This window comes from Schistocerca gregaria, chromosome 1 (genome assembly GCF_023897955.1).
Source record: "Schistocerca gregaria isolate iqSchGreg1 chromosome 1, iqSchGreg1.2, whole genome shotgun sequence".
Classification (NCBI taxonomy): domain Eukaryota; kingdom Metazoa; phylum Arthropoda; class Insecta; order Orthoptera; family Acrididae; genus Schistocerca; species Schistocerca gregaria.
The window spans coordinates 413,372,958-413,396,781 of NC_064920.1; the positions used below are offsets into that span (position 1 = coordinate 413,372,958).

Below are 23,824 nucleotides of genomic sequence, written 5' to 3' on the forward strand. Positions count from 1 at the left end.
TTTACACTGACTTTTTGATCACCCGGTATTTTCGTATGATTCCATAATCACACACGCACGCGCACGCGCGCGCGCGCGCGCGCGCGCGCGCACACACACACACACACACACACACACACACACAAGTTAATGACAAATACAAACTTAATGGATCAACAATTTAACAAATGACATTCACAGCATACCTTAATCATTGCTGTCCTGCATTCCTGGGATTGGCAGGCATTTTTCAGAAGATGTAAAGCAAATTTCAGCAGTGGCAAATTACTGGACTGTGGTGTCAATGACATTTCTTGAAGAACTAAATTCACAACTGTGTGGAGCAGAGACATGGAGCTTGGTGATTTCCTCAGACCCACACCATGAACAGTACTTGTTAAGATCAAAGACCTGCAAGCTATCATCAAGAAAAGTGCATGAAAATGTTTGAAATAATAATAATATTAATAATAAGATACAGAACCACTGCAACTAGGCTACAAAGTAAAATAGGCACTAAAGTATTGCTTAACAATGATGGCCTGATGTTGACAGCAGGTTTTCTTTTTCTTTCTTCAAATTACAATGACAGCTGTAGCTACTAAAGCAAACAAAATAGTTCACACAATCCACAGCTCCCATAGTGGCTTTGATTGTTACCACAAATCCCATGGGAGCCTAGTGAATGTACCCCATAGCAGAGAACCTCCACATTTTGTGAAGAGATGTGGACATTCAGTACTCTGTCACTTACTTGATTTTCACTATCCTTTAACTGCTCTGGACATGTTAACGCACACACCTTTGTACCTGGTGTCTATGCCTAGACACATTCAGAGTACCAGGTAGAAGGACTGGTAGCGCACATAAACACGTTCAGAGCACACAGGGACAGGTAAAAAGGCATGTTAATACGTTCAGAGCAGTTGAAGCGTTAAGCTCTTTCCATAGATGCTCATGGCAATGGCATATGAACAGCCGAACAGTTCTGCCATTATAGAGCTCCTTGTTTCCAGGAGCTGGTCCACAACAATCTGCTCTTTTTCAAAGCTACTTATGTTAGTCGACACCAATTTGTGACCTGTATCAGCACTAGAATCCTTTCCCATTTATCTCTGCTCCACTTACATACTTTCTTTACAGAAGCATGTGCCTGCAATACCACCAGGTGGCATATAATTTCGTGACGTACAGTGGTTATAGTGTTTTCGCTCATCAGCGTGGAGAGAGAGAGAGAGAGAGAGAGAGAGAGAGAGAGAGAGAGAGAGAGAGAGAGAGAGAGAGACAGGGTACCTGGAGAATCTGGATCATACAGGTTGTCACGCAGATGTTGTAGATCACATTTTGTCAAGCAATATGATCTGCTGCAATCACGTGGGGGAGCCTTGGCGAGCCCACAAAATGTTGGTATGAGTGGAAAATTAGTTCATGGTGATGATCACTTATAACATTGCAAGAGATAACTACAAGATCACTTTTATGTTGGGTAATCACCCATAGTAATGACTGTTTGTAGTTGAGTCAGGTTATCTCCTTTGTATTTATTCATTAACAGAGACTAGCTCAAGGAAATTAGGTGGAGTCCTGCAGAGAGACATTTACAGTTATCAGTTTATTCTAGACTGACTGATGTTTTCAATTTCTAACCAAGTTGACAATTCGTTTTAGTGTACAATAGTTTTATGATAGAACTAGTCATCTTCTTTAGGTGGGATAATCAGAGGTACAATGTATGCTTGATGCTCTGAAGTCAGCAAAATATTTTGTTGGTGTTGTGCTGTCATTTATATTTGAGTTCTAACCAGTGCCAGTTCGAGAACATTTTTACACAGCCACTTATCATTTGGTGCTCCCCTCCCTCCCCCCATACACATTCATCTGCCAATTGTAGCTAATAATTGTGAAATACACTGTACATAAATCTTACACTTGGTCTAACCTGGTTCCCCTCTTATCTCAGTGCCCTAGTGGCCTCTTCTAATTGTGATACATCCTGCATACTAACTGACATTACAGTTGTGGCACCACTGGCGCTCCTCTCAGCTTGGCAACCCAAGCAGTGAATTGTCACTTGGACCTTAAACCAGACCTGGGTCTGCCAACAGACATTGTATCTGTCGATGCAGTTTGTTTTCCTGTGTTTATGCCTTTACTACGAAAAGTGTATGCCTTCTGTTTCAGCACTTACGAATTGAATGACCAATGAGACATTAAAAAATGATTACCATTTCCCAAGTTTTACTTAAATTTCATGCCTATCTCTGTTAATAAGATAGTCTGATGTCATTGTTACTGTAAAATTACGTAGAACACATGATGGATGATGAATCTTAGCCTAGCTGATAGATACATTTAACAGTATTTTAAAAAACCTTATTGCTACCTCTGGAAACTGTTCCTTCCTTCCTCAGGGCAGAAAGAAAGGAGTGTTAGGCCACTCATACCCCAGGAAGAGAGAAACCCACCTGACGTGAGGGCAAGGAAGGAATCAACAGTTCCAAAAGATGAGAATATATTTTTTAAACAATGGAAGATCCAGGTAACAATCTCAACAATGTAAGAAAAGACAGATCGCTACTTAGCATAAAGATAATGTGCTATGTTGCATAAAGGCACAATTAAAAGCCACTTACAGATAAGCTTTCAGCCACAGCCTTTTTCAATAAAAGAGAAACACACACCCTTCATTCACACGAGCAAGCACCTCATGTACACATGATCGTCAACTACGGCAGCTTGGATCAGAATGCAACCATCATGTGGGATGGTAGCAGCAATCTAGTAAAGAAGGGGAAAAAGGAAGGGGAAGGGATAGCAGTGTATGGGTGGGGGAAGAGGAGCACTGTCTGGCAGAGTGTGCAGATACTAGAATGCCAACAGACACAGTGTCAGGAGGTTGTGGGGAAGAGAGGTGGGGAAAATGAAGCAAAAAAGGAGAGGAGCGGGGAAACATGGTTGGGTGTGATGCCAGAGGATGGCAAACAAAGAGTGTAGGAGACAGGAATGGGGAGGAGGTAACAGGACAGGGGGGGTGAAAACTGTTGGGTGGAGGGGGTGGGGACAGTATGTTACTGTAGGTTGAGGATGGAATAATTATTGGAGTGTAGAAAGAGTTGTAAGGATAAGTCCCATCTGCACAGTTCAGAAAAGCAGGTGGTGGTGGTAGTGGTGGTGGTGGTGGTGGTGGGGTGGTGGTGGGTGGTGGTGGTGGGGGAGGGTGGGGGGGGGCATCCAGGCAGCTGGGGTAGTGAAGCAGCCATTGAAATCAAGTAACTCGTGTTCTGCTGCATGTTGTGCCACAAGATGTGGCTTGACCATAGACTGGTGGTGTCTATTCATCCTGGTAGACAGTGGGGCTGGTAGTCAACCAATATAAAAAGCCGTAAATGACTGCTGCAGAACTGCTAAACGACATGGCTGCTTTCATAGGTGGCCTGTGGCCCCTGACGGGGTAGGATAAATCTGTGACAGGGCTGAAAATGGGAGTGCTGGGTGGGTGGATTTGGCAGATCTGTATCTAGGTCTTCCACAGGGATATGATTCTTGTGGCAAGGAGTTGAGATTAGGAGTGGCATAGGAAGTTGTCGAGGTTGGGTGGGCGACACAACATCACTTTACAAAATGACTTTAGGCAGTGTGACCCTCTTTACAAGGCATGATGATAGGTAATCAAAGCCCTGCTGAAGGATGTAGTTCAGTTGTTCCAGTCCGGGAAGGTATTGGGTGATGAAGGGGGCACTCCTTTGTCGTTGGTTCTTGGAGGTGGAGGAGGATTTCAGGTGCGGGGGAAAATGGCACTGGAGATCTGCTTGCGGAGTAGGTCTGGGGACAGTGCCTGCCAGTGTAGGCAGGTGAGACCCTAAGCATACTTGGGAAAAGGATTCTTGTCTTTGTAGATGCACCATCCCTGGGTAGCCAGGCTGTATGGGAAAGATGCTTTTGTGTGAAAGGTATGAGAGGTGTCAAAATGCAGGTACATTTTATAGTTGATGCGTTTAATGTGGACAGGGGTGTGGTTGGAGCCATCAGAGAGGAGGATGTCAACATCTAGGAAGGTGGCACATTGGGTTGAGGAGCACCAGGTGAAGTGGATGGAAGAGAAGGTGTCGAGGTTATGAAGGAACGAGAATAGAGTGTCATGGCCTTGAGTCTAGTTGTGCAGATATCATCAATGAGCCTGAACCAGACAAGAGGTTTGGTGTTTTGGGAGGCCAGGAAGGTCCCCTCAAGATGGCCCATAAACAGGGTGGTAGGAGGGTGCCATGTAGAAACAAATGCCTGTTCCATGGATTTGTTTGTATATCTTTCCTTAAAAGGAGACATAGTTTAGGGTTAGGATACAAGCTGGTAAGGTGTATGAGGAATGAGGTAGTGGGTTTGGGGTCTAAAGGACACTGAGAAAGGTAATGTTCAATAGTGGTAGCATGGGCATAAATGATGTTAGCGTATAGGAAAGTTGTGTCAACAGTGATGAGTGGGGATCCATAGCAATCAGCTACAATGGAGAGTCTGGGATAGTTGCGTTTGTGGATTTTGGGAGCATGTAGAAGGGGGGTGGGTGGGTGTCAGAGGTGTGAAGAAGGAAATGAATTCAGGGGAGAGGTTCTGCAAAGGGCCTAAGGCTCTAAGCAGGAATTGGAGGTTATGTCGGGCTTCTGGGATGGGATCACTCGGCAGAGTTTATAGGTGGAGGAGCCAGGTAAGGTGGAGGCCTTCCATCAGGCAGTCACTGTGATTCAAGACAGTACTGGTGGAATCTTCGTCTGCAGTTAGGAGGATCAGGCCAGTGATGTTTTGAGGTTGTGTATGGCTATTCTTTCTTCAGCTGAAAGGTTAGCATTCTGAGGAAGGGACCTGGGGGAGGAAGGACGACAAAGATAATCTGGAGGTAAGGAATTCCTGGAAGGTGACTAGCAGGAGGTTAGGTAGGGGGTAAGGGGGGGGGGGGGATCATGGTTGGATAGTGGTATGAACTGGGAGAGGCAGAGTTCAATGCTGAAAACAGGTTAGCTTTGCTTGGAGGGATTGGCAGCAAAGAAGTTTATCCATTGCAGAGTTTGGGGCAAGGAGAGTAGGTCTTTGACAAGGCCAAATTGGTTAAATTTGTGTGAGGGCTATAAAGATGAGGCCTTTGGGTAGGACTGAAACAACTGTGGAGCTGAGGATTTTGGTGAAAAGGTTAACAACAGTGTTATGGGAATGTTTCGGCACTGGAGTTGATGGAGTGTCAGTAGGGAGTTCTGTGGCACAAGCAGGTGTGAAGAATAAAACAACTAAGTACTTCAGGATGAGGATGAAGTGGGATCAATAGGAATAAAAATAATTACAAACAACTATTGGAGGGAAGCGTCTGAGCCATCAGATGCTGCATCAACAATCTGCATGATTACAAAGCCTGTGCTATGCACAGATGCTCTAAGATACAATGTAGCTTGGAGGTAGCTCTAGTTTGGCAGGCAGAAAAAAAAAGAAAAAAAAAACACAGGATAGAATAGAAAGAATGGACACTGAGAAGAGTAATACCACAGAGAATAGCAACAAAGGAAAACATCGTAGAGTTGTAGGATGGAAGAAGAGACATTCGAAAAAATCAAGTAATGGAAACTCCAGGTTGGAATTTCAACAATGTAGGATAAGATAGATTGCTACTTACCGTAAGGATAACCAGCTAAATTGTAGACAGGTACAATGCAAAGACACTTACACATAAGCTTTCGGCCACAGCCTTCATCAGCAAAAGAGAAACACATACCATTTATTCACACAAGCAAGCACCTCACACTCACATGACCGCCAACTCAAACTGGTTATTGTGCCCCTACTGAAAGAATTTTGGCTCTCACTGACCAATACCTCCAACCAACAGGCCATGATCTAGCCTCCCACATCAAAGATGCCAACAACTTATTTCACCGACTATCTACCATCTGCACTGATTTACCTCATGGATCCCTACTCATTGTTGACAGCACCTTCCTATACACCAACATCCCTCACACCTGAGATCTTACTGCTACTGAAAACTGCCTTTCCCAACATCCTTCAGACTGAAGACCCACTACCTCATTCCTCATAAACCTTACCAACTTGATCCCAATCCAAAACTACTACTCCTTTGATGGGAAAATATACAAAAAAATCCATGGCACAGCAACGACCATCTACGTTGCACCCTCCTATGCCAACCTGTTCATGAGCTATCAAGGGGAGACCTTTCTAGCCTCCAAAAACGCCAAACTCCTCTCCTGGTTCCGGTTCATTGATAATGTCTTCATGATCTGGTCTCAGGGCCAAGACACCCTATTGTAATTCCTTCACAACCTCAACACTTCTGTCCCATCCTCTTCCCCAGGTCCTCCTCGACTCAGCATGCCACCTTCCTAAATGTTGCCCTCCTTCTCTCTGATGGCTCCAATGGCACCTCTGTCCACATTAAATCCACCAACCACCTACAGTACCTGCATTTTGACAGCTGTCATACCTTTTACACCACAAAAATTCCTCCCATAGAGCTTTCAGTGACAAGAACTCCCTTGGACAGTATGCTGAGGGTCTCATGCATTCACAGACAGGAACTACCCCACTGATCTAGTCCATAAACAGATCTCCAATGCCATTTCCCCTCACACCCCAATCGTCCACCACCTCCTCCACCAGGGCTTTGATTCCCTATCACCATGCCCTGAAATAAGGGACACCCACTTGTGATTGTTCCCACACCTCCTAAAGTGGTGTTCAGTCGCCCACCAAACCTCCACAACATCCCAGTTGATCCCCATTCTATTCTCAATCCCAACCACTTGTCCCAAGGATCATATCCCTGTGGAAGACTCAGGTGCAAGACTATCCAATTCTCTCACCCAGCACTTCCTAGTCCAGTCCTGTCACAGGTTTATCCTACCCCGTCAGGGGCCAGGCCACATGTGAAAGCAGCCATGTCATTTACCACCTATCCTACAATCACTGCACTGCTCTTTATATTGGTATGTCTACCAACCATCTGTCTACCAGGATGAACAGCCATCACCAAACTGTAGCCAAGATCAAAGTAGACCACCCTATGACACAACACGCAGCTGAACATAACACACTTGATTTCAATGGCTGCTTCACTACCTGAGACATCTGGATCTCCCTCCACGAATGCTTTTCTGAACTGTGCAGGTGGGAGTTATCCTTACAGCACATTATTCGTTCTAGTAGTTATCTAGGCCTTAACCTATGGTAATATACTGTTCCCACCCCTCCAGCCAACAGTTTCCATATCCCCTCTGTCCTATTACCCCCTCCCCATTTCCATCTCCTACACTCTTATCTTGCCACCTTCTGCCAATGCATCTGCCCATCTTTTCCCACTCCTCTCCTTTTCTCTCAGTTTTCCCCACAACCTACTGCACTTTTTGGCATTCGAGTCCCTGTACACTGTGCCAGACAGCACTGTTGTTCTCCCACTCATATACTCCTATCTCTACACCTTCCCTGCCCCGTCCACATTGCCACTACCATCTCACCTGATAGTTGCATTCTGGCCTGAGCTGCCAGAATTGGCAGTCATGCGTACATGAGGTATTTGCTTGTGTGAATGAATTAGGTGTGTTTCTCTTTTTCTGTTGAAGTCTGCGACTGAAAACTTATGTGTAGGTGTCTTAATTGCACCTGTCTGCAACTTCGTGTGTTTTCTTTATGGTAAATAGCAAATCCCACTCCCATGAACCATGGACCTTGCCGTTGGTGGGGAGGCTTGCGTGCCTCAGCGATATAGATAGGTGTACCATAGGTGCAACTAAAATGGACGGGTATCTGTTGAAAGGCCAGACAAACGTGTGGTTCCTGAAGAGGGGCAGCAGCCTTTTCACTAGGTGCAGGGAAAACTGGATGATTGACTGACCTGGCATTGTAACATTAACCAAAATGGCCTTGCTGTGCTGGTACTGTGAATGCCTGAAAGCAAGGGGAAGCTACAGCCATAATTTTTCCGAAAAGCATGCAGATTTACTGTATGGTTAAATGATGATGGCATCCTCTTGGGTAAAATATTCCAGAGGTAAAATAGTCTCCCATTCGTATCTCTGGGCGGGGACTACTCAGGAGAATGTTGCTATCAGGAGAAAGAAAACTGGCGTTCTACCGATCAGAGCATGGAATCTCATATCCCTTAATCACACAGGTAGGTTAGAAAATTTAAAAAGGGAAATGGATAGTTTAAAGCTAGACATAGTGGGAATTAGTGAAGTTTGGTGGCAGGAGGAACAAGACTTCTTGTCAGGTGCTTACAGGGTTATAAATACAAAATCAGATAGGGGTAATGAGGGAGTAGGTTTAATAATGAATAACAAGCTACTACAAACAGCATAGTGAACGCATTATTGTAGCAAAGATAGACACAAAGCCCACACTCACCACAGTAGTACAAATTTCCATGCCAACTAGCTCCGCAGATGACGAAGATATTGATGAAATGTATACGAGATAAAAGAATTATTCAAATAGTGAAGGGAGATGAAAATGTAATAGTCATGGATGACTGGAATTCAATAGTAGGAAAAGGAAAAGTAGTATGTGAATATGAAATGGGGGTAAGGAATGAAAGAGGAAGCTGCCTGGTAGAATTTTGCACAGAGCATAACATAACCATAGCTAAAACTTCATTCAAGAATTATGAAAGAAGGTTGTATACGTGGAAGAGGCCTGCAGACACTGGACAGTTTCAGATAGATTATATAGTGGTGTGACAGCGATTCAGGAACCAGGTTTTAAACTGTAAGACATTTCCAGGGGCAGATGTGGAGTCTGACCACAATCTATTGATTATGAACTGTAGATTAAAACTGAAGAAACTGCAAATAGGTGGAAATTTAAGGAGATGGGATCTGGATAAACTGAAAAAACAGAGGTTGCAGAGTGTTTCAGAGAGAGCATTAGGAAACGATAGACAAGAACGGGGGAAAGAAATACAGTAGAAGAAGAATGGGTAGCTTTGATAGAGGAAATTGCAAAGACAGCAAAGGATCAAATAGGTAAAAAGATGACTTCGGTAACAGAAAAAAGAATCAACTTAATTGATGAAAGGAGGAAATATAAAAATGCAGTAAATGAAGCAGGCAAAAAGGAATACAAAGGTCTCAAAAATGAGATCGACAGGAAGTGCAAAATGGCTAAGCAGGCATGGCTAGAGGACAAATGTAAGGATGTAGAGGCTTATCTCACTAGGGGTAAGATAGATACTGCCTACTGGACAATTAAAGAGACAATTGGCAAAAAAGAGAACCACTTGTGTTAATATCACGAGCTCATATGGAAAACCATTTCTAAGCAAAGAAGGGAGAGTAGAAAGTTTGAAGGAGTATATAAAGGGTCTATACAAGGGCAATGTACTTGAGGACAATATTATGGAAATGGAACAGGACATAGATGAAGATAAAATGGGAGATATGATACAGCATGAAGAGTTTGACAGAGCACTGAAAGACCCAAGTCGAAACAAGGCCCTGGGAGTAGACAACATTCCATTTGAACAACTGACAGCCTTGGGAGAGACAGACCTAAAAAAACTCTACCATCTAGTGAGCAAGATGTTTGAGACAGGCAAAATACCCTCAGATTTCTGGAAGAATATAATAATTCCAATACCAAAGAAAGCAGGTGTTGAAAGATGTGAAAATTACTGAACTATCAATTTAATAAGCAATGGCTGCAAAATACTAACACAAATTCTTTAAAGACGAATAGAAAAACTGGTAGAAATCTGACCTCGGGGAAGATCAGTTTGGATTCCGCAGAAATGTTGGAACACGTGAGGCAATACTGACTCTACGACTTATCTTAGAGGATAGATTAAGGAAAGGCAAACCTACATTTCTAGCATTTGTATGATATTCTCTTCCAAATTCTAAAGGTGGCAAGGGTAAAATACAGGGAGCGAATGGCAACTTACAATTTGTACAGAAAGCAGATGGCAGTCATAAGGGAGTCAAGAGGCAAGAAAGGGAAGCAGTGGTTAGGAAGGGAGTGAGACAGGGTTGTAGCCCATCCCCGATTTAATTCAATCTGTATATTGAGCAAGCAGTAAAGGAAACAAAAAGAAAAATTTGGAGCAGGAATTAAAATCCATGGAGAAGAAATAAAAACTTTTGAGGTTTGCTGATAACATTGTAAATCTGTCAGACACAGCAAAGGACCTGGAAGAGCGGTTGAAAGGAGGATATAGGATAAACATCAACAAAAGCAAAACAAGGAATGTAGTCGAATTAAATCGGGTGATAGTGAGGGAGTTAGATTAGGAAATGAGACACTTAAAGTAGTAGATGAGTTTTGCTATTTGGGGAGCAAAATAACTGATGATGGTTGAAGTAGATAGGAAATAAAGTGTAGACTGGCAATGGCAAGGAAAGCGTTTCTGAAGAAGAGAAATCTGTTAACATCAAATACAGATTTAAGCGTCAGGAAGTCGTTAGTGAAAGTATTTGTACGGAATGTGGCCATGTATGGAAATGAAACGTGGACGATAAATAGTTTGGACAAGAAGAGAATAGAAGCTTTCAAAATGTGGTGCTACAGAAGAATGCTGAAGATTAGATGGGTAGATTACATAACTAATGATAAGGTATTGAATAGAATTGGAGAAAATAGAAATTTGTGGCACAACTTGACTAGAAGAAGGGATCGGTTGGAAGGACATGTTCAGAGGCAACAAGGAATCACCACTTTAGTATTGGAGGCAGTGTGAAGGGTAAAAATCGTAGAGGGAGATCAAGAGATGAATACACTAAGCAGATTGAGAAGGATGTAGGTTGCAGTAGGTACTGGGAGATGAAAAAGCTTGCACAGGATAGAGTAGCATGGAGAGCTGCATCAAGGCAGTCTCTGGACTGAAGACCACAACAACAACAAGTAGCAATTTAAACAAAGATTCTAAGACTTACCAAGCGGGAAAGCGCCGGTAGACAGGCACAATAACATAACACACAAACAAAATTTCGAGCTTTCGCAACCCACGGTTGCTTCGTCAGGAAAGAGGGAAGGAGAGGGAAAGATGAAAGGATGGGGGTTTTAAGGGAGAGGGTAAGGAGTCATTTCAATCCCGGGAGCGGAAAGACTTACCTTAGGGGAAAAAAGGATAGGTATACACTCGCACACACACACATATCCATCCACACATATACAGACACAAGCGGACATATTTAAAGGCAAATAGTTGGGGCAGAGATGTCAGTCGAGGCTGAAGTGCAGAGGAAAAGATGATGTTGAATGACAGGTGAGGTATCAGTGGTGGCAACTTGAAATTAGCGGAGATTGAGGCCTGGTGGATAACGAGAAGAGAGGATATATTGAAGGGCAAGTTCCCATCTCCGGAGTTAGGATAGGTTGGTGTTGGTGGGAAGTATCCAGATAACCCGGACGGTTTAACACTGTGCCAAGATGTGCTGGCCGTGCACCAAAGCATGTTTAGCCACAGGGTGATCCTCATTACCAACAAACACTGTCTGCCTGTGTCCATTCATGCGAATGGACAGTTTGTTGCTGGTCATTCCCACATAGAAAGCGTCACAGTGTAGGCAAGTCAATTGGTAAATCACGTGGGTGCTTTCACACATGGCTCTGCCTTTGATCGTGTACACCTTCCGGGTTACAGGACTGGAGCAGGTGATGGTGGGAGGGTGCACAGGACAGGTTTTACACTGGGGGCGGTTACAAGGGTAGGAGCCAGAGGGTAGGGAAGGTGGTTTGGGGATTTCATAGGGATGAACCAAGAGGTTATGAAGGTTAGGTGGGCGGCAGAAATACACTCTTGGTGGAGTGGGGAGGATTTCATGAAGGATGGATCTCATTTCGGGGCAGGATTTTAGGAAGTCGTATCCCTGCTGGAGAGCCACATTCAGAGTCTGATCCAGTCTCGGGAAGTATCCTGTCACAAGTGGGGCACTTTTGGGGTTCTTCTGTGAGAGGTTCTGGGTTTGAGGGGATGAGGAAGTGGCTCTGGTTATTTGCTTCTGTACCAGGTCGGGAGGGTAGTTGTGGGATGCGAAAGCTGTTTTCAGGTTGTTGGTGTAATGGTTCAGGGATTCAGGACTGGAGCAGATTTGTTTTCCACGAAGGCCTAGGCTTTAGGGAAGGGACCGTTTGATATGGAATGGGTGGCAGCTGTCATAATGGAGGTACTGTTGCTTCTTGGTGGGTTTGATGTGGACGGATGTGTGAAGCTGGCCATTGGACAGATGGAGGTCAATGTTAAGGAAAGTGGCATGGGATTTGGAGTAGGACCAGGTAAAACTGATGGAACCAAAGGAGTTGAGGTTGGAGAGGAAAGTCTGGAATTCTTCTTCACTGTGAGTCCAGATCATGAAGATGTCATCAATAAATCTGTATCAAACTTTGGGTTGGCAGGCTTGGGTAACCAATAAGGCTTCCTCTAAGCGATCCATAAATAGGTTGGCATACGAGGGGGCCATCCTGGTACCCATGGCTGTTCCCTTTAATCGTTGGTATGTCTGGCCTTCAAAAGTGAAGAAATTGTGAGTCAGGATGAAGCTGGCTAAGGTGAAGAGGAAAGAGGTTTTAGGTAGGGTGGCAGGTGATCGGCGTGAAAGGAAGTGCTCCATTGCAGCGAGGCCCTGGACGTGCGGGATATTTGTGTATAGGGAAGTGGCATCAATGGTTACAAGGATGTTTTCTGGGGGTAACAGACTGGGTAAGGATTCCAGGTGTTCGAGAAAGTGGTTGGTGTCTTTGATGAAGGATGGGAAACTGCATGTAATGGGTTGAAGATGTTGATCTACGTAGGCAGAGAAACGTTCTGTGGGGGCTTGGTAACCAGCTACAATGGGGCGGCCGGGATGTTTGGGTTTGTGAATTTTAGGAAGTAGGTAGAAGGTAGGAGTGCGAGGTGTCGGTGGGGTTAGGAGTTTGATGGAGTCAGGTGAAAGGTTTTGTAGGGAGGTCAACGTCAAGGACCTGTTGGCTACAGAATATGATCTTCATTGGATGACTCATATTAGTAACTTGTAAGTTTGGTAACTAAATCTGTTTCATATTTTGGTGAACAACCTTCATATATATTTCTGAGTATTATTTTGAGCATAGCACATTTACAAAAATTAGCAGCAGCTGCATAATTCTGAACACTAATACTTACCAGAAACACAATCTGTTGTAAATGTACACATCAGTTTGAGAGCCTTTAATAAACATGCTGACTGAAATGAAAACCAAACCCACATTTTATGAATTAGATCTGCCATTCCTGCTTCAGATGCCTCTGATTTCACATTTATTGAGCCAAACAGGAAATTTGTGAGGAGCTCTAATAGTAATTCTACATCTCGTAGCACTGGTGCAAGCTGGAACAAAAAACAAATCAGGAAACACATTAAAACATATAAAGAAGAACATTGACAGTGTTACATTAGAAAATGAAATTAATTACATTCGTCTAGAGTATCTTCCGGATGCCTAGAAAATACAAAGCACGATTATTTGAAAAGTAAACCATAAATCGAAGTATGACTTTAAGTTTACACAAATGACCACTAGATGGTGCTACTGAGGTGTGACATTAGTACTGCTTTAAAATTTCTCATTTATTATTGTTAAAACAATGACAGTAAACAAGCAGTTTGTTTACTGGGAGCATTTAAAGAAACAGTTGAAGTTTTTTGATGGATAATTGTTTATGATGTTTTTTATAGCCTAACTAAACTACGTCCACTGCTCGTGGTCTCAGGGTAGTGTTCTCACTTTCCGAGCATGGGGTCCCAGGTCCGATTCCTGGCGGGATTAGGGAGAAGTCCTGGGTTGCAAATTGATAAATCAATGGCTGAGTAACTACCATGAACCACAATGAAATGTGTGGTGGCCCCAGTATTTAAGAGGCACAGGTCGAACTGAGACAGTAAAGTTTCGACATCTCTGCCTCGGCCAGAAAGGTGCCACCCCACAAGGGGTTATGGGCATTAAAATCTCCCAAAAGTAGGAAAGGTTTAGGGAGTTGATCAATCAGTGCAGCTAATACATTCAGGGGTACTCCAGCATATGGAGGAAGATATACATTGCACACCATTATTTCCTGCAACATCCTAATTCTGACAGCCACCGCTTCAAGAGGGGTTTGAAGAGGCACCGTTTCACTACAAACTGAGTTTAGGACATAAACACAAACTGCCCCACAGACTCGATTATAGTTGCTGCGGTTCCTGTGATATCCCTTATAGTCACAGAGGGCAGGGGTCTGTATTGCTGGGAACCAGGTTTCCTGGAGGGCAATGCAGCGAGCAAGTGTAAAGCTTAACAGTTGCCATAGCTCAGCCAGGCAGCGGATAGAACCACCACAATTCCACTGGAGGATGACATCCTGGTGAGACTGGGAGGGCATGGAACGTTCAATGAGGCAGTCTACACCGCAGGGTCACCTGCTACCACCAACTTATTGCCTGAGCAGTCTACATCCATTGTGTCTGACGGCCCAGCCAGAATCTCCACCTTATCCGCAGACGCAGAACCTGTAGGTAGCAGTGGTGTGGGCGCCACCGCAATTATCTTGGTCTTAGGGGTCTTCTTTTTGGACTTTTCGCACTGCTTCTTGGGTTTCTTTGGCTGGGAGGGCTTCCTGATTCAGTCTCCGGGACTGGGGATGATCATGAAGCCCTATGACCAGCTGCTTTTGGGCACTTCAGGCACTGGCGGGAGTCACCTCTCCCATTAGCAGAAACCTGGGAAGGGAGTGACCCAACGGACCCCTTACGGGTGAGAGGAGCCAAAGAAGACTTATGCTTCTGTGGCTGAGAAGTGGGGACTGGTGTCCCCAAAGGTTGGGGGGGAGTGGGGGCAGTGCTCCCGAGGTATGTGGTATGAAAGCAACAGGGGGTAAGTTCCCCCCACCATCAAGGGGGCAAGTGTAGCCATCTGGCTCTGAGAGATGACTGGAATTAGTGGAACTGATGGGGCTACAACTGTTCTCATAACGGCTGTGTACGAGGAAGTAATAGCCACAGGATGTAGGTGATCATATTTTCTCTTAGGCTCAGTGTAGGCCAGTAAGTACAGGGTCTGGTACTCCATGATTTTCCGATCTTTCTGTAAAATCCTGCAGTCTGGTGAGCAAGGTGAATGACGCTCTCTGCAGCTGACACAGATGGGAGGCGGGACACATGGATTATTGGGATGTGATGGATGTCCACAATCTTGACATGTGATGCTGGAAGTACAGCGGGAAGACATATAGCCGAACTTCCAGCACTTAAAGCACCGCATCATAATGTGAAGATGTTACAGTGGTAGACCATAACCTTGACCTTCTCGGGTAGGGTGTTATCCTCTAGGGCCAAGATGAAGGCATCTGTGGCAATCTGATTATCCCTCGGGCCCCGTTGGAAGTGCTGCACAAAATGAACACTTAGCCGCTCTAAATTGGCATGCAGCTCATTGTCGGACTGCAAAAGAAGGTCCCTGTGGAAGATAATACCCTGGACCATATTTAAGGTCTTATGTGGTGCGATGGTAACGGAAACATCACCCAACTTGTTACAACCGAGTAAAGTCCGTGAATGGGCAGAGGATGCCGATTTAATCAGGACTGGTCCAGATCGCATTTTGGACAAGCCCTCCACCTCCCCAAACTTGTCCTCTAAATGATCTACAATAAAGTGTGGCTTCCTCGAAACAAAGGAGTCCCCATCAGTTCTTGTACATATGAAGTACAGGGGTGAATAAGGTTCGCTGTCATCCTTAGCCTGGTGTTCCTCTATGGTGTGGCCAGGGAGGGGAATGACTTAGGGTCGTACTTTTTTGCATTGTACTGAGACCTGGAACGCTTAGAGACTGCTGGTGTTTGATCACCAGAAAGTGATGACATGGTACGCTTCGTCGCTTGTCATCCGCCTTGATGACACCCACTCTGACCAGAGGTGCTACCCAGCTGCAGCAAAGGCCACCTGGTAGGATGGCCATAGCTGGGAGTCCGGATCCCCCAGGATGATGGGCATCTACTCCTTGGCATACGTGGGGAGTTACTAGTGGAAGCATCAGCAGAGCGATCCCTGTGTTGTCAGAGGGCTACAACCAACAGGGAATATGGCAGCCCCACCACAGCAGACTGGCTACCGTGCTGATGTGAGGGGAAAAGAAGTCCATGGTCATTGTTGGTGCAAAAAATGACACTGCATAGTGCATGCTGCAAAATGCACCCAAGAAGGCATCCTCGCCCAAAAGATGGAGAACGAGCTGGACTGCAGTGTGATGGCAGGAAAATGGCCAAAGATCTCAAGGCATGATGGGCATGGTGCATCATGTAAGACGCCCTTCCCCAATTGGCTCACTGTTCACAGAAATTTTGAAAAATGGTCAAACTCTACAGGGGACCATCACATAAAGGCCAGAACGTGTGCGACTCCTTTTAGTCGCCTCTTACAACAGGTAGGAATACCTTGGGCTTATTGTAATCCCCGAACCTGCAGGGGGCATTGTTGTTTGTGTTCACCAGATTTATTGCACGATGACATCTCTTTATTCCATTATATCAAACAAAAAGTGTGAAGAGAGATTTTTATCATCACAAGAAGCTGTTGAATCCTTCCAAACCCATGTTCTGAGGTACTAACATCAGAACAGAAAAATAGTTCCAGAATTGATTTTAACATATATGAAACACACAGATGATTTGCACAAAAAATCTTTCATTGTTTCTATAAAATCTTGAAAGATGGCCCTAGTAGATACTGGTAAATTAATTTGTAACTTACAGTAATCTGCTTCCAAATAATATTCGTGTGCCATTTCAACAAGACAATACCTAAAACTTAATATGTCTGTGAGAGTGGGGCAGTATGAGAGTTCACATCAAGCAAGGAATTACACTGGAAGTAGAGTAATACCGGTAAGGATTCCGAAGTTGGGACAGATCGCTTTAGATAAACAAGACAGTATTCCACAATTCCCTACTGCTCTTATGCTCTACCTCAACATGTAAATATTATAATCGTCCATTAGTCAGCTTATCTTATAGCAATCTTAGACACTGTTGATATTCATCATTGTCACTGTCATTGAACGAATATCAACAGTGTTTAGGGATGCAATAAATCAGGCCAACTGGTGGACAGTAGCAATATTACAGCAATCCTAGACAATGTTTATATTATGGTTGGTTGGTTTAGGAGATTAAAAGGACCAGATTGCTACGGTCATCGGTCCCATTTATATTATGAATTAGCTTTATGTATTATTGCGGCTGACAGGTCCTACTGCAGGGAAATGCAAGGAATAGTAACGATCATTCTAGCAGGAGTTTTTTCAAAGGAAGACAGGAGAGCAAACAAATGATAAGGGCACTCACTATACCTTGCAACTGGAGGAAAATTGCCTAAGAAGGCACAGTATCAGTAATGCACACAGCATGCATGCGGAGGAAATAGTAGAAGCCATTGCATACAAGACACGAAAAAAACTGTTCATGAAACTTCCTGGCAGATTAAAACTGTTTGCCAGATCAAGACTCAAACTCAGGACCATCATCTTGTGTGGACAAGTGCTCTACCCACAGAGCTACTTAAACATAACTGATGACTTACCCTCACAGCTTTCCTTCCACCAGTGTCTCATCTCCTACCTTCCAAAATCCGAAGCTGTGAGGAGGGGTCATGAGTAATGCTTAGGTAGCTCAGTCAGTAGACCACTTGCCTGAGATAGGCAATAGCACATTCCACTGCAAGATGAAAAATTCATTCTAGAAATCTATTCATGCCGGCCGCGGTGGTCTCGCGGTTCTAGGCGCGCAGTCCGGAACTGTGCGACTGCTACGGTCGCAGGTTCGAATCCTGCCTCGGGCATGGATGTGTGCGATGTCCTTAGGTTAGTTAGGTTTAAGTAGTTCTAAGTTCCAGGGGACTGATGACCATAGCAGTTAAGTCCCATAGAGCTCAGAGCCATTTGAACCAGAGCCAAATCTATTCATAGTTCACACAATTTCTTGGAATACCCTTACAGTGGTCAGTCCTCTACTAAAATATTTAGAAGTATAACAATCTACTAACAGCTGAGAAGAAAGCACAGGTCACACATCTGTGAGAAGGATAGAAGAAATGATACACAACCACTATTCAATATCATTGATATCCACAAGTTGTAGAATTTTAGAAAATTTAGAACATATTCAGAGTTCAAACATAATTTGGTATGTTGAATAGAATGTACTCCATGTCAGTCAGTATGGATTCTGAAAACAACGGTTATGTGAAATCCAGCTTGTGTTTTTCTCAAATGATATCCTGAAAGCCATAATCAAGTCAGTGAGGTAAATGCAATATTTTTTGGCTTTTGAAAAGAATTTGACTCAGCACCACACCAACACTTATTAATGAAAGAACAATGGTAACAGATATCAAACAGAATTTATGACTGAGCTGAGAATTTCTTGTTGGGGAGGTTGGAGCTTGTTACCCCAAATGGAGAGTCACCAACAGATATAGAAATAACTTCAGGCATGTCACAGGAAATGCTTCAGGACTCTTTCTAATTACTGTTGTATATTAATAATCTGGCAGACAATACTAATCTCAGGCATGTTGTCTATGATTTAATTATCCATAACAAAGTAATGGTGCAAACGTTGGCAACTCTATTGTTTAAGAAATGTAGAAATGTAATATTGTAATCTTCTCAAAAAGAAATTAAAAAAATAAATAAATAATTGTAGGTAAAGCAAGGGGGTAGACTACATCGTTTGGGTACTAGGAAAAAGCAATCAATCTGTACAGCATGTCTCTTACAAAACAATCGTGTGACCTCTCCTATAATACTGTTCAAGTTGTGGGGACCAATACCAAATAGAGCTACCATGAGACAATGAACATATATAAAGAAGGATACCATGTATGTTTATAGTTTGATATGGGAGAGTGTAAGGGAGGCACTAAAAAAAATTTGAAGTGACAGATATTTAAATACAGACACCAAAAATGGTTCGAATGGCTCTGAGCACTATGGGACTTAACATCTGAGGTCATCAGCCCCCTAGAACTTAGAACTACATAAACTTAACTAACCTAAGGACATCACACACATCCATGCCCGAGGCAGGATTCAAACCTGTGACTGTAGCAGTCACGCGGTTCTGGACTGAAGTGCCTAGAACTGCTAGGCCACCGCAGCCGGCAATACAAACACCAACTAACCTGCAAGAGACTACTTAAAAAGTGTCAAGAAGCAGCATTAGGTAAATAATTTAAAAATATACATGCTGATTCAAAGTGAAAGTACAGATTTTAATTGTATATTACAGATATATTACGGCAGATAGAAACACACTGTGCAAGCCACTGTATAGAGGGCAGTTCAAAGTTTAATGTTTACACAGACAGTATACCATACACGCAACATGAGCATTATGCAATTCTCAAGAAACATTGAAACGATAGTTCATCTTATTCTACACATGAATCAACAGGTCCCTCTTAACTGAATTGACAGCTGCAAGAATACGATTCTCAGCTCTTGAAGAGTAATTGCTGTAAGTGGGACAAAGGCTCTGTCTTTTATGTATCCCCACAGAAAATACTGCAAGGTGTGAGGTCTAGTGACTTGGGAGGTCAAAAGCAATGAACAAGATCTTGTTGTCCACCTCTTCCAATGCAATGTTGTGGGATGGTGTCATTAAGATACCACGACATCTCAAAATGGAGGTGAGGTGGAACACTGTCGTGAATGAAAATGAAATCCTTGGTATCTTTGTAGGTTGAGGAAACAACCAATTTTGCAGCATGTCAGGGTATGACATTCCCATCACAGTTTCCTCTGCAAAAAACAAAGGCCCATAAATTTTGTGAACAGAAATGGCACAGCGCTTGTTCAGTTTTGGTGGGTGTCTTTTGTGTTCAATGATGATGGCAGGGTTCCATGACCCAAATTCTTACACTATGATAACCAAATTCTTACACTATAGTGGTTTACTTATAGCCAATACACAGATGAAACATCAATTCATTTGAAAAGATGAGTCATTTGGAAAAAGTGTCCTCTGCGATATCATGGAGAATTGAAATGCAAAATTTGTACCTTCTGCTAGGTCACTGGGCAGTAGCCAACTTCTTAAGGCTTCATATGCAGGCATGAGCTGAAATTTATTCCTTCTTTTTGGATCACCCTATATTACAAATCCCATATACACCTTGCTCCAATAGGGATCACTGGACAAGACTAGACTAATTACAGGGTGCACAGTGGCATTTAAGCACTCATTTTTCCCGCATTCCACACCTAGATGGAATGAGAGGAAGATGCAGATGTTGATTAGTTGTATTTAAACTCAATGGGGATGTAAATGTTGAATCTTGCAAAGGAGAAAACAGCAACCAGCCATGTTAATAATGCAATTTATGTACACAAAAAGGGCTGTTACCAGTTTCAAGATGACAGGGATGGCTGTTCACATTTAAATTACATTTGCTATTGTTTGTATTACTTGCTGGTTCTGTTTTCCCCTTTGTGATGGAAGTTCCTTGGGATTTTGGTTGTTTGATTGGTTTACTGATTGAACGGAACAAATTATGAGGTCATCAGTCCCATCTACCTGTAACAGGAAAGTCAAAATAATCAAAATAACAGCATACCACAGTATGAAAATCCCAGTCTACCAAAGTTCAATAAAGCCTAGAGAAAGAAACAAAGAAGAAGAAGAAGAAAAGGGGAGAAAAGAAGAATGGAAGTGAGGTGCCCTGTCCAGGGAGCAGCTGGATGCCCCAAACATCAGAAAGTGCAATGGGGGACATACAAACTCCCCCCCCCCCCCCCCCCTGCCAGCATCTACCAAAGACACAAGGCACCCCACCCACCAATCCACCAATACTCAGAAAAGATTAGTGACACGGACAGGACAAGAGAAGCACAGGGATTGGAAGAACACCAAGCCAATTAGAACACATGAAAAGGGGGAAGAAGAGCAAAAGAGTGAGTAGGGCAAACACTGGGGCAAACCACCAGATCCAGGCAGCCACTGCTCATTTGGGGCAGAGGATGCAACAGGGCATCCTGCCAATTCCTCAATAGACCAACAAGGCAGCGGCACCCTTGCTTAGAGAGAATGGTAAAAACCTGCTTCATGAGTAAACTGTAAAATCAGGTCAGGCACTGAGGTATCACCCCTAGCACAAGGGATAACAACTCAGGAAAATTTAGAGTCCGCCACAGGCAGCTAAGTTGGGACAGCCCAGCAAAATGTGGACCACTATCGAACGGGCACCACAATGACAGGGAGGAGGATCATCACAACAGAGATGACCATGAGTCAGCTAAGTACTGTTGATGCAGAGCTGGCAAAGGATGATGAAGACCTTTGCAAGAGGCTTGCATGGCCCACAAATTCATGGTTTCCTTTGTTGCCTGTAGTATGTTCAGCAATGTCAGAGTATGCTGTTCTCTATTACTAATCCTTAGAACTTGACTGTATCCATTGCAGCTCTGGTTCTGGAATAATGATTTCGAAAGGTGACTTGCCAGCAGCCAATTTGGCCAGACTGTCTGTGAGTTCATTCACTGGGATCCCAATGTGACCTGGTGTCCAGTCAAAGACCATGGAGCATACATATTGTGCAAGGGTAAAAAGGGAATCCTGGGTAGTAAGGACCAAGGAGTGGTGAAGGTAACACTGGTCAAGAGGTTGTAAATCAGTTCAAAGAGTTACTGCAAATGAGGATGGACTCACCAGTGCTGAAACGGATATAAACACAAGCACGAGAGATGACTACCAACTCCGCAGTGAAAACACTGCAGCCATCCAACAAATAGCAGAGTCCATTACATCCTGCATTAATGTAAGCAAATCCAGCTTCACCGGCAATCATCGAGCCATCAGTATAGAGTACATTTGAACCCCTAAATGCACCAAAAATGGAGAACTGTGCGTGTAAGGCCTCAGGCTGAGACGAGACTTTTGGACCTTGTGATAGGTGAAGACACAACTGTGGACGAAAGATGCACCAAAGATGTGTATGCTAGCAGGCCCAGAGAACAGGTGGCAAAGGGGAAAGCTGACTTTCAGAAAAAGAGGGTCACATGCAGATGACAACTGTAACCCCAGATGTGGGCTGCTACTGCGAGACGTGGATCTCTGTATCTGGAGAGAAGGGGTGGTAGTTTGGGTACTTTGGGGAGCAGTGAATGCATAAAACATAAATGATCAATTGATGTTGTCACAGAACTAACAAATTTGGAATCCCTGCCTGTGCTAGCAGATTGATCCTGAGGCAAGTCCAAAACGTGCTAGTTGCCAATCTTGCCAGACAATGGTGTATCAGGTCTTGAATCTGTAATGTTGAAGGCTATGAGGAGCTGCATGCAAGGTTCCTGTAATCTAGATAGGTGACTGGACCAATGCTGCGTAGAGCCACATCAAAGTAAAATGGTTCATGCCTCTGTTGCCAATGGAAAGACATCAAAGAGCAATGAGGTGCAACTAATGTGTCTGCTTTAGTAGACGAAAATTGGGAAGCCATGTCAACTGGGCATCACAGACCAGTTCCAAAAGATGATGAGAATCCACTACATTGAAGGACTGGCCATCAAGGTACAGATCCGGATGGGTATGGTTTGTACGGGAATGACAGAAATGTATAACACAGGTCTTGGCACCTGAAAAATGGACACCATGACTGGGCGCAAGATTGCACTTGGTGTATTGCTCCTTGCAGTCTGCGTTCAGCAATCCTCATCATGGAAGAACAGAAATAAATGAAAAAATCACCAGCACACAAAGAGGGAGACACCATAGTCCTCGCAGCCACCACCAGACCATTGATGGTCACTAAAAAGAGGGGAACACCATACGCCTCGCAACCACCAGCAGACCATTGATGTCCACTAAAAATAGGGGGGCACTCAAAACAAAACCCTGCAGATCCCCATTCTCCTGTGGATATGAGGTGCTGTGGGTGAATGCAGACTTGTACCTGAAAAGAGTGACATGAATGAAAGTTCCAGATAAAAACCGGGAGTGGGCCGAGGCAGCCTCATTTATGTGAGGTGGCAAGAATATGGTGGTGCAGTTTTGTCATAAGCTTTATGCAGATTGAAAAAGACTGCAACAAAGTGTTGAGCAGCTTGGATAGCAGACCCTGAGTGGACAAAATTATCAGCAGTCGAGCGGCCTCAGCGAAAGCCACCCTTTGATGAAGCTAAATTGCCCCAGGATTCAAAGATCCAGTACAGCCTTTGACACACCGTAAGTTCAAGCAACTTATAGAGGACATTAGTCAAACTGATCGGATGATAACTGTCCATCTGAAGAGATGGTTTACCTGGTTTCAAAACTGCAATGAAGATACTTTTTTGGCATAAGAAATGGAATCCTTCCTTGCTCTAGAGACAGTTAAAAATGGCTAGTATACGATGTTGGCTACCCACCGATAAGTGTTGAAGCATTTTATTGTGTACCCTGTTCGGTCCAGAAACTGTGTTGGGGTAGAGAGCAAGGGTGCTGACAAACTTCCACTCACTAAATGGGGCATTACAAGGCTCCAAGCAACAGAGAACATAAGATAAAGGGAGTCTTTCCAACAGTCTTTGAGAAGACGGAATGCACCTAGATAATGGACCAACATCGAGGATGGGCAAAATGCAGAGCATACTATTCAGCGATAGAGTCGAGGTTGAAAGAGCTGTGGGGTTGTGGTGTCCTACAGCAAAATGTGATGATAAAAACAATCTATTTAACTGTAACTGTACCTAATGGTGAATGAAAACAATTGTAAACAAATCTCTCAGAAAGAATTGGATTAGTTTCATGTTACTTGTGTCAAAATTCCTGCACCATTATGTTGCAATGCCAACTGCTTGTGTTTACAATATAGTAAAAAAATACATA

The 23,824-nt window shown here is 43.8% G+C and overlaps 1 protein-coding gene across 2 annotated transcripts in view; it reads right to left on the reverse strand.

The window, feature by feature from the left end:
* Positions 1–23,824, reverse strand: part of LOC126350104 (rotatin) — a 372,299-nt gene that overhangs the window by 24,471 nt on the left and 324,004 nt on the right. For both annotated transcript variants that reach the window (XM_050002488.1, XM_050002487.1), the window contains 2 exons: positions 13,112–13,316; positions 186–397 (listed from right to left, as the gene is read on the reverse strand). In XM_050002488.1, coding sequence (XP_049858445.1) covers positions 186–397; positions 13,112–13,316 — 417 coding nt within the window. The remainder of the gene's footprint in view (positions 1–185; positions 398–13,111; positions 13,317–23,824) is intronic.